This window comes from Canis lupus, chromosome 6, assembly GCF_003254725.2.
Source record: "Canis lupus dingo isolate Sandy chromosome 6, ASM325472v2, whole genome shotgun sequence".
In the NCBI taxonomy this organism is placed as follows: domain Eukaryota; kingdom Metazoa; phylum Chordata; class Mammalia; order Carnivora; family Canidae; genus Canis; species Canis lupus.
The window spans coordinates 75,388,362-75,405,543 of NC_064248.1; the positions used below are offsets into that span (position 1 = coordinate 75,388,362).

A 17,182-nucleotide genomic window follows, 5' to 3' on the forward strand; every position below is an offset into this window, starting at 1 on the left:
TAACATGTGTAACAAATATCTACATCTAGATATATTTTTTCTGAATCCAGAGAGAAAAATCTTTCTTTTGCTACCTGTGTCATGGATGAGGGCAACTCCCAACCTTGTCTCAAGCTATGGAAGGCTTCTCTAACTGGCATAGAATTCAGATAGATCAGAGATCTGAGATTAGCTGGCTACATTTTTTTTCTAAGACTCAGAAATTCAAAATCATTTCTTTGAAATTCAGTAGAGGAAAAAACTAGCCATTTCCTTTGCTAAACAGCAGCATTTACTGTTAGGGAATTACATTGTTAGTTTACTCTTGGCCTTTCATGGAAATTTATAAAATTATTGAATAGTTGAATTTTTAAGATGAGGGGATGTCAGATATAATATAAACCACAGTTCATTTTACACATAACAATTATGAGGACCATAGGCATGATATAAAATGCTTAAGATCAAAGGGCTACTTAGGAAATAAAATATATAGAACTTCCATAACAAATGGTAAAAATAAATTTAGATTATTTTGTGTCTTTTTTGTTTCAATATTTTAACTCTAAAGATTAACTGCTGGCTTGGTCTTCTGCCTGCATGGAGTGGACTCAAACCTGTTCGATGCTATTTCTACTGTGGACATTGTTATGGGTTCCAGCAACCCATGGTTTTCGGAGAATTATCATTTTTGAAAACTCGAGTTTTCAGGATCTTGCTAGTTTTAAGTATTTCTGAGAATAAAATATTAATGCTATATTTGTGATGTATATATAAATATATGTATATACCGTTATCTAGGGTTTCCACTTCTCTAGAACTTTTTGAAGGTGTTCGGTAAATAAAAGATAGAAGATCTCTTCAGAGCTGAGTGACCCATTTCTGTTATACAGAACTTTAAGTTAGAGAAAGTGTCCTTTCCATCAGATAGTACGTTTTAATAAGTTACCTTATATATAGTTAAACTTTTGTTCAAGTATCTGAGAAGGGGGGTGTAGGGAGATATAACCACGCACTTTACAGTAGTCAAACAGTAATAAGCTTACTGTTAAGAAATTAAATATCCTATTTCACAGATGTCCTATTTCAGTACTTCACTGCTCTTACATATACTTGATAGCGATGCATAGATTCTTATACATTTCAATTCTTTTTATATCACCAAATAACACTAGTCACAGAAGCAAAAGGATGCAGAATATCTACCATGTGCCATTTGGCATTCCAGTATTTACTGGAATATGTAGAATTATATCAGATTGAATTTGTTTCTGACTTTCCTCTCAACCCTTTGCCCCCACATAAATGCAAATAAGAAATGTGAAAAGAACTTATTGCCAGTCATTTAATTCACGTCCCTTGACGTAATAACACGGTTACGTATTTGTTCTAATGTGGCATTTGAAAGCAGTGCTTTTTATCTCTCTTACCTGAAGGATCTTATCACCAGGCTGCAGCAGGTTGGATGCTGGTCCATCAGGCTGAACCCTAGTAACAAAGATACCCTATAAGTCAGAAGTAACAGAGGTTAGGATTGATTGTATTATCAAGAACTAGGCCTAGTCAAAAATTTATTCATTCACATAGAAAACAATGAAAACAGACTAAAAACATTTTATACATGTAAGGTTCAAAGATTATCAAAGTATTTTTAAAAAAAGGCACCATTTTTTAAGTCAAATGTAAGAAAAGCAACATCTTTACCTGCATAACAAAAGCTGATCTTGATTTAAGGGGCACCTATGATTTATAAATTAATCTCATGGCAGAGTCTTAATTTCTTTCTTAAATAATTTGAAATATGATACTAAACCATCTTTCATATAATTCAGAAATCACTCTTAAGTTTTTCTTTATTGAAAACTTCTTCTATTTGACAGATTGTAAATTCAGAATACACTTTAAAAACCTTATCAGAATTACAAATAAATACTGGTTTATCTTAATTAGTATTACTTTGTATGTTACTTGAAATTTTAATATAAAATGCATGTGAACAAATTAAACACAAGAAAATTCCAATATGCATTTTAAACACAAAATTTCTGCCAACGTAGTTACAAAATCCCCAAACTGATTTAGTTTATAAAAAAGTCAAATTAATTTTGTTAATCATGTATATAAAGCAAGCATTTATTGAATGCCTACCATATGCTAGGCCTTGATTGCTAGTGTTATAGAGTTATACAGAATGTCATTTTTGGCTTCAGTGAGCTTATAGTAGATAAAAGTCAAGAAATCAACCATTATTAAAACATTAAAAATATAAATAATTCATATAAAATATATGTTAAAAATAAAGAGGCTATTTCAATAGCATTTCAATAACTCAATATTATTTTTTAGTCCCCAAGAAGTATTAATAGAAGGTAATATTGTGATGTCATTGCCTGTAATTTAGGAAGTCCTCTTATTTGTCGATTTAACATTTGTTATTTGTTGATTTGTGGATTTGACTCTCACTTAAATCCACTAACTTTATGTGTGTGTGAATGGTTTAACAAAAAGGCCCTAGTTGAAATACTTCTATGAGTGTTATCATTTAATATTTCAGATCTTTATGAAGGTTATTAATTTAAAACTGTTGAATGATTTTTATCTTTCTGATTTTAATCTGTTTTCCTTTCCATTTAAAGATGAAACTACAGACAGCTATCAGAATCCTTGGAAAGCTGTGTAACTTTTAACCAACAATTCAACTTCTAGAACTTTTCTTAAGGAAGTAACTTGACAAGTTGCAACATTCATTTCCTCACACGTTCATCATAGTATTATTTGTAATGATAAAAGTCATAAACCACATCTAAAAGTCTAATAACAGAACTGATGAACTATGTTCCAGTAAATTTATACAAAGGTATGATATGTGGTCTGTAAAAGTGAAGTCCTAGATGGCAGCTATGGAAGTACACTAGTCCTTAGGGAAATAAGCGGGGCATAAAACATTATACTGTGGGATGCTGTTATTATGCTATGACATTATTTTTGCTGAAATGTTTATATGTATATTTGTGTGGGAAAACATCTGGAGGGATATATTCCTAAACGTTAACAGTGGTTGTACTGGGTGATGAGACTTCATATATGTATATGTATTTTCCCCCTTTTATTTATCTCTCTTTTCTAATTTTTCTGCAATGATCATGTACTGCTTATGTAATTAAGAAAATAGTAATAAAAACTTAAAAAATGTTCTAAGTGAACAGTGTCACTATTCACTAGACTGATGCTCAGCTCATTACTTTCGTCTGTTCGGTTGTGCAGGTGCTTAACTCCAGCGGGAGGGCAGAGCTGGTCGCCTGGGGAGGACGGTCCCCCACCCCCGGGGTCATCCTCTGGAATCCCTACAGGACAGCCTGCCCCTTCCAGCTTCTAGCTGAGGTCCGCGCTGCTGGCACATAGGCTCCTTTTTCCTTTCCTTCTTTTTTTTTTTTTTAAGCACCGTATTTAACAGAGAGCGGGCAAGAGAGTAAGAGCGAGCAGGAGCAGGCGAAGTGGAGGAGAGGGAGGAGCAGGCTCCCCGCCGAGCAGAGAGCCCAACGTGGGGCTCATCCCAGGACCTCCTGAGGTCATGACCTGAGTCGAGGCAGCCGCTTTCCCCGGCAGAGCCCCCAGGGGCCTCTAGTCCCCGTTTTCCACCTTTGGAGCCACCAAAGGGGCACCTCTTGGACCACTTTTCTGTCGTCACACCTCCCTCCAACCACAGCAAGCGGAGTCTCCGTTTCTAAGGCCCTAGGTGGTTAGACTGGGCCCCCCTGGACCCGGGAGAACAACCTCCTTACCTCAAAGTGCATAATTGACACCCCCCTGCCAAGTCCCTTTTGCTGTGTGATGGAGCACATTAACAGGTCCTAGACATTAGGAGGTGGCTATCTTTGGGGGACCCTTTTCTCCTGCCTTCCCCACAGTGTAAGAAGTAGGAGCACAGCCCTGGGGTTAGCCTGCGTCCTATTGAGAACCTGGGCACACTAAGTAGCTTTGGTGTGGTTAACTTTCCCTCCCCTGCAGCATGGGCGCAGCGGGGCACACACCTCACGGTTATGAGATGGAGCGAATCTACAGACACCTAGACCCGTGCAGGCACGCACCGTAGCCTCCACGAGTGTTAGAGTGTGACAACTGAGTGACACCCCAAGGGCTTTATAACCAGTAAATCCCAGATGAGAGTTCCTGAGTCTCCAACAGCACCAGAGGTTCTCTGGAGTGCCCAGCAGAGCAGAGGGTCCGCGTGTCCTCTAGGGCAGAGGGCGGGAGGAGGGCTGGGAAGTCCTGTCTCACTTGTGGTTTTCTAGTGGCGGCTCTCAGGGACAATGGCTCCGATCGTTGTTCACTGTCAGCTGTGGACACGGGTCCCAACGAGAGGGCCTGCTGATGGTTCTTAGGAACGTTCAGGGCCTACTTGCTTTGGTGGCTCCAAGTCAGGAGCACTAGCTCTTTTTCATAACAGCTGCCCCTGGCTTATGGCATCTCTGAGCATGTTTTTCTAACGTCTGCCATCCCATGCTCAGCGCGACGGTTGTCCCCTCGCACCACCTCCAGAGAGCGTCCCACCACAGAGGGACCCACGCACGTCGGAGCCAAAGCCTATCTGGAGACAGCTGGACAGGAGCTGCTAACGGGCATGACCTGTTGTCATTTTTCTTCCCCATTTTTAAAAAACCAGCCCTTATGCAAGTCATTAATGTCTTTTTTTTTTTTTCTAAAAGTATCCAGAATAGATTTTCTAAAAAAAGTTTAACTTTTCACAAGTGATTTTGAAAAGTGGCGAGTATGGGAGGTTTTTCATAGTGTTAAGATCTGACCTTGTCTTTACAGGTTACCTAGTCTATCCACCTCTGGACATAAACTTTAATGGACTCAGAAAGTCTACAAGGCCAACATTTAACATTCTCACGTTAGAGGAGAAAGGAACTTTATATAGCTTTTTAATGATGAAGGTGAATGGCTCTGACAGACTCAGCTATTGTGAATGTAGGCCCCAAAATAGAACTTGTCTTAAGGGAACTGCGACTTCAATTTCTGAAATATGCTTTTCTTTAAAATTCTGAAAAATCTTGGCTGGAGCTGATGCTAAGAAATTGGTTTCTAGGAAGGCCATATCTCAAACAAAAATTGCATACTCTTATCATTACGATTCAGAACACATTCATTAAATATCATAAAATATAGTACCTTATGCTTTCATATAATTACGAAAGTTCAAAAAGGGTTTCTGGAGGGAAAACTGACTCATAAAAAGCAAACCCAGTTATAAACTCAAGAGATTTTAAAGGTTATTGTTTTGTTTTGTTTCTTTTTTTGCCAAAAGTATGCAAATAATTTTTTGTTTTCATGGGTTGGGCAAAATTAATCTGAAGCTGTGTTGTGGCTCGTAGAATTGACTTGACTCCCATGATTAGTGGAAGACTCGACACATCAAGGATAAAGGTATCATCAGTAGTTCCCTTCTCTGGGAATCAGAAGTGTGATCATGAAATTTTTTTTTTTTTGATCACAAAATATTTTCAGACTAATTACTGAGTGTCAAATCTTTGGCTTTGAACAATTTGCTACCTTAATAACCGAGGAGTCGATATGTGGCACAAGAAGAGGATTTACCACATGGCCGTTAGAAACTAGCGGAGAGTGGGGAGGGAGAGAGACGGAGAGAAGGGGCCTTGGCAGTGAGCATGAGCTTCTGTGTATTAACGAGTCTTAGCTGACAAAACAATGAAATGTTAAATTCACAGGACAGGAACAGAAAGAATCATTTAGAAGCCTAGGAAATTTGAGCCTCAAAAGACAATTGACCAAAGTCCTCTAAAATTGCACAGAAGTCTTGTGCACTTCTGTGCGTAGATGTTTAAAGGAATGTTTAAAGGAATAAACATAAATGTTTAAAGGATGTTTAAAGGAATAAGCATATATAAACATATGTATAGTGTGTTTATTTATTCATTAAATTCTCACACATTTTAAAGTAAACATTAACAAAGAAATCACTTGGCCGCATTCCTAAAAAAACGTATTAAAAGTTCATTGGAGCGACAAGGAGACTGGTAAAACCTATAGGAAATGACTACACGATTGCAGATACCCTAGTGGCAATATAATGGAGATGGTCCTAGTGGACGAAGTCTACATTGTTTGCCCTTTAGGCTTGGTTGGTTGGTTTAGTAGCCAAATTTTTGAAAAATATAGATTATGTATACCAATATAGACAATAAATAAATATACACACACTATATATGTTTAATAAGTAAATATATAAATATATTTATATAGTTTTCAAGATACTGCATTTCTGACTTGCCAAAAGCATCCCAAAAGTAAGCTACTTTCTTCCCTTTTATTTGAGATTCCTGTAGGAAATGACACATTGACTACTAGAATATTTTTTATAGTTTCATGCTGATCATGATGCACTACTCTTTTTTGGGGGAAATTTGAGTGTCAGGGTTAAAATTATGTCTGACTTTGGTTACTTTATAATTATAATTTTCCTGTTATTAATTGCTCCCGGGTCCCAGTTACTAACTAATCGTGAAACATCTCCAGGATGTCTGTTCATTGTGACTGAAAGTGCCTTGGCTTCCTGTTCATTTCTTAGTGAAATTCTTGAGACTAAAAAAAGAGATGTTTTTCATTTGATTTTCATATTTTCTTTTAAAGGTAAATGATCATACTCCTTCCGTATTGTCTTTTCAGATTTTTGGCTCTTTGGAAAAAATTAAAAAAAAATCTTTTCATTTCTTTTATTTCACGGATTCTTTAGAGCCTATCTTTACTGTGCCACCTTGACTGGGAGTGAATATTTGGATTGCTGAGCTTCATACAGTTTACTGATTGTGTCAGAGCCCCCCATGGGTTTTCTTTTCAGCTTCAGATATAGCCTAAAATAGTAAAAACTATTAGAAACAGGAGTGGGGGGACTGTAGGTGGCTGTGGATTCTTCTTTGTAGCAATTCCTAAACTGGTATTGGTAATCAGCTTTCTGATTATCATCACGGCAGGGTTCCCCAAAGCCTCCTCAATGGCATAATTTTTGACACTATTTCAAAATAATGAACTGAAAAGTGAAGAATTCAGAGAAAACTTTGCCACTTTTGCTAAAATAAGGTTTTTGCAGTGAAAAATTATTTTGTTGGAAGCTATATTCAGTCAAACTATGATCCCTTTAGACTTAAGTTGTGGTTTTATTTAGTAGCAAAAACACATCATTGTATAGTTGGACCACGCTAGACGCTCTGCTCAGAGGTGGCAGTGAACTCAGGAGGTCGGGAGGCCGTGCTCAATGCCCAGAAGGCACATGGCCTGAATATAAGCTAATCTTTTATTTAAAAATATAACACACTGTGAATTCTGACCTATGAGTCTAATTTTCTGGCATAGTTCTACGACTTTCAGGTTAACCTGTCTTAGTCTCTCTTGGAAATCTGTCCTCATCTGTCTGTGGCTTTCCCCCAATCTATTAGAAGAATTCTAAGGGAGAATTTACAAAATTTAAGAATCAGCTCTTTGAGTTTTACATGATTTCTTCACACACTCAAAAGAGAAACATGACACAATAAAAGTGTTTTGTAGTTATTTGGTTTTCTTTTTTCACTTGTGTTAGATTCCTATGATCTTATCTCTTGTTACCTCGTTCCCCCCCCTCCGCCCCCCTCCACCCCGGCCCCCTGCTCCGCCCCACCTAAGGGTGTTGACGCCAAACTTCCCTCCTCCTTCTGATCTAGTTTTGCAAACCTTTTCTTTTGCTACCAAGGAACACAGATTTGGTTCAATTGGTGGTTATTATCTCTTACAGAAACTAGGACTATGTTCTTATAATATAGCAGTGCCCCCCCCTTTTTTTTACGAAAAATATTAACCAGAAAAATTACAAGGATTTAAAAGCTGATTTAAAGGGGTCTCACTGTGAAAAGTCTAACAGAGTCGACTTCAGGGTCCATACTGAAGAACCAGGTGCTTTGGCAATTTCTCAGATCCCATGGTTGAAAGCATGCAGGTCCTAGGGCAGTGCAAGCATAGATGCAAGCATATTGGAATGTCTAGGACTAAAGTGCTTTCAGTCTGAAAGATGGAAAGGAAACCCTATTGTGTTCATAATAATGTGCTGGATGCTTTTGCGGACCCGCCCAGATTCCCTTTACCAAATTGGTGCTCGTATCCCTACAGGTATTGCCAATGGCTCACATCGGACACTTCTCTTGAAAATGACCCTCAGCCGGGAGCCTACTTACTATGAAAGGCTTGGAAGGTTATACCCTCCTCCCTGGGGGTGTCCTACAGCCAACATGACACCGGGGTGCAAAGGACTGTTGCCCTCTTCAAGGTGACACCGCCCTGGTACCGTCCATCACCCGAGCACTCTGCACCAGGCCTTCCGCATCTCTGGTCAGTTTCTCCCCTGCCCTACCTTGCACCCATCACTCCTTTTAGGTTTCACCCGAGAGCACTTCTTCAGTTAACTACTTGCACAACAATCCCCAGCTCGAGCTTTGTACCTAGGGGAACTGACTTTACACAAGTACAAACTACAAAAATTAGAGCTCTGCGGTATCTTCTTGCTTGGTACGGATATGCAGAGTCTATATTTTGCTTTCCAGTGATTCTTTGGAGGCCAGAGTCAGTACGGAATAACTTTGGGGGTGGAACGGAGGAAAAGTGGATGATACTATTATTAAATACAAATTATTGACATATATCTCAAATGTTACGTGGATAAAAAAAAATTTAGAAAATATTGCTATAGGCAGAGACCGCGTAGCTATTCCTTTTTATTTATTTATTTTTGTCTTATTTCTCATATTTCCAAGAATTCTAGTTGGTTTTTAGACTTTGGATTATACACTTTTCAAGCAAGAAAGTAGGAATACTACGCGGCCCCTGGAATACCACTTAAATCATGTAGTAGTAACTTCATAAATGAAAAAAGGTTTCACACTTCCCCAAGATCTTTTTGACCCTCAGTAATGAACTTTCCTTCATTGATGGGCTTGTCAATTCTTGTTAGTCATTATGTAAGGAACTATTTATGAATTAATTTTAAGCGCTTTCGTATTTTGACTGAGAAGTGACTAGTGCTTTTTCAGTAAATGTCAACAAACTTAAAAGTCTCTAAATCTTTTCCCATATTTTCTCCCTGCTTATTTTACTCACTTTGTTCCATGCCAAATGGGTAAAATGATGCAGCAGATGGAACATAAATAATGTGTAACTCTAGCAGACTAATGTAGCTGCTAATACAGTAGCCGTGTACTTGGGCTTCAATTTATTGAACAGTATTTTACTGATTGTTATAAAATATCACACAGTGATAGCAACTTAATTCCAGTGATTTTCTAAATATATTGTTAATTAAAACATTTCAGTTGGTGTTCTTATTTCAAATGGTGCTTTTTCATTGCCTTATATTTTTCACATGTATGCCCCAGTGATTTTTTTTTTTTTGTGAAGAACCAAGCTTGTGTTGAGTTTTATTATATTCTTTTATAAGCTGAGTCCATGTCTTGTCTTCTTTGTATTATAATGTCTGGAAGCTGCATTATCCAACTGTCTAAAGCACAGTGCCATGCCTTTTAAAAAAGTCTCATGTAAGTGGAATACCTGTGGGAATCGTGTTTTTTTTTTTTTTTTTTTTTTTTTAAGATTTTATCCATTTATTCATGAGACACACAGAGAGAGGCAGAGACACAGGCAGAGGGAGAAGCAGGCTCCCTGCGGGGGGCCCGATGCGGGACTCAATCTCGGGGTCACGCCCTGAGCTGAAGGCGGATGCTCAACCGCTGAGCTCCCCAGGTGCCCCCCTGTGGGAATCTTATTGACAGAAGATTATGAGGAGTACATTTCTATCAATATTTCTAAATAGATTCTCAAGATTTTTTTTTGACACAAAGAACAGAATATGAAAAAAATATACTTTTTATTTTTTAAAAATCTCACTTTTAATGTCCTCAAAGTGGCATTCTGAACCTCAAATTACAATTTGACTAAGATGCAGCTGAAATAATCAATTATGCTTTAAAACAATTTATGCTTGGTACTTATTTTTTAAAAATTAGTTTTATATCTAAGGGCATTTGGGTGGCTCAAAAGGTTGTGTCCAACTCTTGGTTTTGGCTCAGGTTATGGTCTCAGGGTTGTGAGATGAAGCCCTGTGTCAGGCTCTGTGCTGGGTGTGGAGCCTGCTTAAGATTCTCTCTCTCTCTGTCTCTCTGTCTCTCTTCTTCTGCCCCTTTCCTACCTCACCCCCACCCCCTAAAAAAGAAAATCTACAAACAATTTTTAAAATGAAAATTTATGGGCAGCCTGGGTGGCTCAGCAGTTTAGCACCGCCTTGATCCTGGAGACCTGGGATCTAGTCCCACGTTGGACTACCTATATGGAGCCTGCTTCTCCCTCTGCCTATCTCTGCCTCTCTCTTTCTGTTTCTCATGAATGAGTAAATAAATAAAATCTTAAAAAAATAAATAAAATGAAAATTTAGTTTTATATCTAAAAAAATTTTTTTAACACCCTTCCTATGTTTAGTCCAAAATGCAGTATGTAAATAAAGAGTATTATCGCTATCCTTTGCTCCTGAATGTTATTCTCACATAATTCATAGATTCTCCAAATTACTTTGCATTACAAAATCACTTGAAGTAGAATTAAGGAGGGGGTAGATATATAAGTTATATTACAAAATTATTTTAGAAATATAGAAAGTAAATCATATGTGTCTAGTAGTTGTACAAAATAAAGGAAATATACGCAGTTTCATATTTATGTAGTGAATGTAAATCGTATGCTGTGCGGAGTTCTAGACATATGTGTTTGCTATTCTTGATTTTTATATCCATGAAGAATATATGACAAGAAGTAGGCATACAGCATGTGCCTTTCTCATAAGTCAAGAGCAAATCTCCTGCAACTTTTGTTTATGAATCACCCAGTGCCGTGAGGCTGAGCAAACCTGGAAAATCATTTTTGTGCGTCTTCTAACTTGCCACTGCCAAGTGTTTTCCTCCGGGTGTTATTATTCCTGAGTAAGATATCAAGTAAATGCTTCAATTCTGCACCTCTAATCCTTCTTCTCTTAACATTAATCATATAACATTTTTTATTTGATGCAATACCCAGCTCCACACAAAGAAAAAAATGTTCCATTGTTTTTCTAGGTGAGGAGGGAAGGGTGTAAAAGTGTTTAGGCCCTGTTGCTGGCTGTTTCGGCATCTGGAGCCAGTCTTTTAGAAGTCAGGATGAAGTATAGTACAATGCTCTAAATTCCAGGATATTTATGTAGGGTTTATTGAAGATTATATTTTATATTTGCCATGACTCTGGGCTTGGGATTTTACCTGTACCAATGTTTAAGATATTTAAACATTTTAAGAACATGGATTTCTTCCTCCTACCATTTCCGTGTCTACATGCAGATTGCCCAAATCAGTGGAAATATGGGTAGGCTCTGTGACATCTGCTTAACGTGGTTATTATGCTAAAACTGTGGAGAATGAGTGATTGCTTGGTTCCAATGCCCCAATATGTATACGTCCTGATGTCAAGTGTTTTGGGGATACCGGTAACATAGCTTCCGTTTTGATGCTACGACCAGATGCTCTTCATGGGACTCTTCAGTACTATGCTTTCAGAGCATATAGAGAAAGGGGCTATGAGTTTTCTTAAATATCTCTTAACTTTAGGAGCTTAGTCTTTCCTCCTTAAATGAGGCAAGGAGGGATATCAACCCCTGAACGATGAGCTATGAGAATGCATCATTAAAAACCCACTCATCTTCAGGGTCTTATGACTTATGAAGACACTACAACAACGTGGTATCAGTCATCCATTTAATCCAGTCTCTTCTTTCTAACAACAATTTTCAGTGGAAATTGTATTGGTCAATTATGTGAATTTTGCCAACACGAGTTATTATCCCATGAACATTCAAAAATAGGCCAAGATTATTGTGGTTTGTTCCACTGGCAGAATCACCACTATCATGATACCTTAGTCTAAAAGCTATATATAATTGCTTAGTAATCCACTGTGTACAGTCTGCGTCTAATTATCTAGGTTCAATAGAGAATACATGCTGACTTCCAAGGACTTGTTGAAACAAATATCTAGACTATGACTAATTAGAGGACGTTGTAATACTTTCAATATTAGAATATCATATTAGTTTCATCTCTACAGGGTATAAATTCATCATGTGGCTCTTCTGCTAAGTGGCATTTGCAGATAGAGGCATGCATCATAGTGCTTATTAAGAGAAAAGGACTTAGAGTCAGATCAATTTGTGTTCAAATCTTGTCTGCCACAGATCACCTAAATGACCTTGGATGAGTTAATTAACCCCTCTGGGCCTCAGCAAAACGAGGGATAATAATACTCAACTAATACAAGTTGTTATGAAGATCAGATAAGTATATGTATATAAAGAGCCAAATAGAGTGACCAGCACATTACAGGTACTCAATAAAAGGCTGTTATTTTTATTACTTTTACTATTATTATCATCAGATTTGTTAGATCAAAATCTTTCATCTCTCCGTAGTGTATGGCTCTCCTGACAGCAATGTTTCCCTATGATAATAGACCAGATCATGGCTTCCACCCACTTCCCTGGGAGGGCAGAGGCAGGCATTATGTGGGACCATTTTTCATCTGGTTTTCTACACTTTTCCCTTTCCAAGTACGTAAAAGCAGTTGTAACCTGGAGGTGAGCCCCAAATAATGAACTGCATGATAAGTGAACTGGTCTGTTCAATCATTAAACCTTGTTCTGACAGTGACGTGAGCTGCGGGACTGACCGTGCTCTGCCCATTTAGCCCCAGGACACCATATTTGATTGGGACAAACTTGAGGTCTTTGAGAGGAGTTAAGTTTGTAAGACCAGGTGCTGTTAGAAGCTGTCAACGTCCAGTACAAAACAGTCCCCATGTCTGGCTCAGTCCTGAATTCCCCCTAAAGCCTCAGTTAACTTTCAGACTGTCTTAAGTATTTTCTGCGTAAACTCATGCTACCTCAGGTTTTAAATGGGAACTTCTGTCAGACTGAACAAGAGAGCTCACTTTTGCCCCATTCCCATATTCCCAGCCCATATTCCCAGGCTTTTGGGGTGACTACTTGACACTGCATGTTTTCTCTGTCCAACTCGATAGCAGGTAATCACTTTGGATTCTATCTCACGATGGTCCTTGGCAGTTGGCTGAAACAACAGCTCTCATCAATTGTAATAAAGAGGATGGAATAAATCTACTGTTTACCTTATATGTGAAATCCTCAATGTCTCAGAGACATTCAAGTATCTTGGATACTTAGAATTTTGACTGATACTGCAAAGGATTCAAACATTCATGAGCAGTAAGTAAAATAATATAGTGTGGTTTTTAAATTTTTTTTAAGTTTTATTTATTTATTTTATGATAGAGAGAGAGAGAGAGAGAGAGACACAGGAGGAGGGAGAAGCAGGCTCCATGCCGGGAGCCCGACATGGGACTCAATCCCGGGTCTCCAGGATCGCGCCCTGGGCCAAAGGCAGGCGCTAAACCGCTGAGCCACCCAGGGATCCCCTATAGTGTGGTTTTTGAGAATACTTCTAATCCATGAGGTGTTTATTGGAAGAGAATACGTATCATATTAAAATTTAGCTTTTGCTTGACTAGGACTCCTCAAAAAGCACCCACCTCTGACTCAGGTAATAGCTGTTGAATGTAAAGATCTGTTTAATTTGGTTCTCCTCACTCTCAGCTGTGAATTAGCCAACTTATGAAAAAGCAGCGTGTTTTTCAGTATTGGAGAGAGGGGTATTTTTTTAAGTTCCTTTTCACTTTCTTACTGTTTAGCATTTTTGGTTACTTTGGGCACTGGGTTCTACTCTAAATATTATGCTACCACTACAAGAATGGGACACTGGGCTAAAGAAATGCAACTGAATTCCCAAGAGATTAATCCCTTTCCTTGTGAGTGAATTACGTTCATGTAATAATTGGCAAACCCAATGTCTTTAGATCCTCTCTACACTTTTAACTAAACATCCACCATATGTTTGGCATGACATCAAAAGTGGTCAATAAATTAAGAGCAGTCTTGAGAGGCTTCTGCAGATCTGGAACTTTTAATTACTCTCATCAATTTTGCAATAATAGAGACTCACTTTTCAGATTGTGAAGTGCTTTAGAGAGTAATCAGGCGAAGAAGAGTGCTTTTGAGGGGGAAATCTTTCAGTGGACACATTATCAATTTGAGCTTTATATCTGTTGCATTTAACCAAAAGAGCAAATTATAATATCATAGAAGTAGTTCAGTGTCATCAAAATGTTACAAATTAGAAGTTAAATTAATAGTTATAAAATGTTCATATTTGTCATAGTGGAAGAATTACAGGCAATGATCTTAAAGCCTTGCATTTACTCTCTCCTTCAGTTGAAAATAACAGCAGAAAAGCAACAGCATTCAGACCTCTTGACTATTTAGCAGTCTGTCCATCCCTAACTTAAAAATTTATTACCCTGTGCCTTCCAGAAATACAATGAAAGGATGTATATGCTGGTGAGAAAGGAGAGAAAATATGTCTTTTGGATTCCAACTATCTTAAGAATGATAAGGTCATTAACTTTTCATTGGAAGAACTTGTGGAGAGGTGAGACTAGAGACAAAGAGAAGGGTCAAGATGAATAAAACAATGATTTGAGGCTTTTAAAAGTATATGTTTCTGATAATTTTGAACTTTCATACTCTTTGCCTTAAAGTAGATGGATAATTTGTTAACATTAAGTAAACACTTGGTCCTACCAAACTAAGAATATTTTAATTTCACTCTATGAATGGTTATTCTCAACATCATTTCCAAATAGAAAGGCAGTATTTCTGGTGCACAGACATTCTAACTGGCATTCCCCTGATTATATAGGACTGCTTCATATACATTCCTTATATTCCTTAAAGAGATTTTAATCACCTGATCCTGGCGACAAAGCATTATTTAATCATTCTGTTACCATGAGGAAACATTTTCCCAACATAACTGATCTGCAAGCAAACTTTTGGAAAAATTTGTTACAAATTGCCTGTATAGGTTTCTTTAAAAATATATACAATTGTGAACAAAACACAAAGCCAAAAACAAACAACTCTCCTTTCAAAGAGAATGCTTCATTTTTTGCCCTATTCTTAGGATTTGTCAAGCACTGTGGTGCTGGACAAATTTTTTGAAGTCCAGCAATTTTTTTCTGACCTTTCTTTTTCTGCAGTAAAATACAGTGTTTTTCTAATTAAAACTGTCAATAAGAAATTCACTTCTTACCTTGTCAGAAGGTTTAAATGGATTTCCTTGTCCGCTAATTCCACCACTGATACTAAATCCAAGGCCAGGATTCTTTTCTATTCTCACACAAAACTATGTAAAAAAGATATAAAAATGTGATCAAATATATATCAAAGCTAAACATCTTCAAATAACATTACAGTAGAAAAGATTTACATTTCAATGAAGTTCTCAGGGTTAGCCTATGTTAGTACACAAAAGACAAAATATTTAGTGCTTCTATAGGCAATAAGTTATGATTGAAACTAGCTTGAAATTACCTGGGCAAGCAGAGATTAGTAAGTATTTATTCATTATTGTGTGTAGAAATACACTCTGATTAGCAGTTTTTGAAAATTAAAAGCTTTATAACAATAACAAGACTGTACATTATTTCAATTACTTTTTTTAAATGCACATATATTCTGGCCACTTAGAAAGGACAGTATGAATAAATGGAAGAAAATTTGCAAATATACATTGAGGGAAAATGCGACTATTCAGATAATTTGCTACTGCTTTCTAGGAGGGTAGTACAATTCATCTCGTTGGCAGATGATTCTATTGTTTAGGAATAGCAGGGCTTTTATTTTGAGAAAGGGGAGAACTTTTGACCGTAGTTTGAGTGAAGGTGGAACAGAGGAAGAATGTAATACTCAGTAATAGAAGTTTTGGGTTTGGCAGCAGCTCCTGGAGAGGCAGTTAGAAGCCTTGGAAGACAGAGGAGTGCACTGAAAACAGAAAGAGGTCAAGAATATGGAGACTGGGGAATAGTCAATAAATATTTATGACCATGAGGGCTAAAATTCTGGTGTTCTGTGCTGTATTATCTTCCCAAACCCTAAACCATCAGGGAAAGCCTGTTAAACACAAGAGTTTTGTGCTTTGAGACCTATGGGGAAATGATGGCACCCCAAGTTAGGTCCACCTCACGTGAAGGCTGGAGTAAAGCTGAGAGAGGGTTTTAAGAGTGGATGCAAAATGTAGATCGAGAATTCAGCAGAAGGGAAATCATTGCCAGGAATGACTTCGGGAGGCGGTAACAAAGCTAGGAATTGATGGTGATCCTGAGCTGGGATATGTATGAGGATCACGGTGAAAATGCTAGTTTTCCATATTAAGTGTGATGAGGTGACCCAAGATCAAAAGACTTGGGACCCCAGAGGGCGCATACACTTTGGTTACAGAAATAAAGAAAGAGAGAGAGAGAGAGAGAGAGAAAAAGAAAGAAAGAAAGAAAGAAAAAGAAAGAAAAAGAAAGAAAGAAAGAAAGAAAGAAAGAAAGAAAGAAAGAAAGAAAGAAAGAAAGAAAGAAAGCCACTTTTATAACTTTTAAGGACAGAACAAGTACTGGAATTAGGGGAGCCAAGTATTACCAGAGATTAGCAGGCAAAAGATTCATAAGGAGTTAAGAAAAAAGTCTAAAGAAATACATTGACAGATATCTTGTATTTATATAAATATAAACTGGGAAAGTTCTTAAAGATGATTGGGATGTTTGCTTTATTAAGTAGTTTAATGTTTCCCCCAGCAGTCTTGCTTAGTCAGCCTATTAATTTGCTTGTAGACAAATGTAAATGCCCAAACACTCTCTATATTTTTATTTTCAAGATACTTTTAATCTCTACTTCTTAGTTCAGAGCAAACTTGAGTACTGTTCCTGGCTTAATTAGCATATATTATGAGTCGCTGGGAACTGTATTAATTAGGTTTGGCCATTTAATGAGACTATCCTTAATTTACTCTCATATTTCATAATAATAAATATAATGTTTAACTATTACATAGTTCACTTGCAATACAAGGGCAAAACACTATCCACTAATGTGATTTTTATGGTAGAGTCTTTAATGAATAGTTTCTAGATTATGAATAACTGCAATTACCATAAGTACTTTCCCATATTTTTATTTAAAAGATACGTTTAA

At 37.4% G+C, this 17,182-nt stretch overlaps 1 protein-coding gene and 1 long non-coding RNA gene across 18 annotated transcripts in view; one reads left to right on the forward strand and one right to left on the reverse strand.

The window, feature by feature from the left end:
* LOC112641076 (uncharacterized) overlaps positions 1–17,182 on the forward strand; it is a 78,829-nt gene that overhangs the window by 21,689 nt on the left and 39,958 nt on the right. For 7 of the 10 annotated variants that reach the window (XR_007411619.1, XR_007411613.1, XR_007411620.1 and 4 more), the window contains 3 exons: positions 2,616–2,836; positions 8,137–8,355; positions 12,269–13,312. This is a non-coding gene — a long non-coding RNA (uncharacterized LOC112641076). Of the gene's footprint in view, positions 1–2,615; positions 2,837–8,136; positions 8,356–12,268; positions 13,313–14,473; positions 16,466–17,182 lie in introns of those variants that run through there. The other 3 variants (XR_007411615.1, XR_007411614.1, XR_007411616.1) reach the window with 3 other exon arrangements.
* The window catches only part of LRRC7 (leucine rich repeat containing 7), a 491,773-nt gene that overhangs the window by 15,742 nt on the left and 458,849 nt on the right, over positions 1–17,182 (reverse strand). For 7 of the 8 annotated variants that reach the window (XM_025417997.3, XM_049111806.1, XM_049111803.1 and 4 more), the window contains 2 exons: positions 15,255–15,347; positions 1,410–1,484 (listed from right to left, as the gene is read on the reverse strand). In XM_025417997.3, coding sequence (XP_025273782.3) covers positions 1,410–1,484; positions 15,255–15,347 — 168 coding nt within the window. The remainder of the gene's footprint in view (positions 1–1,409; positions 1,485–15,254; positions 15,348–17,182) is intronic. The other variant, XM_025417996.3, reaches the window with a different exon arrangement.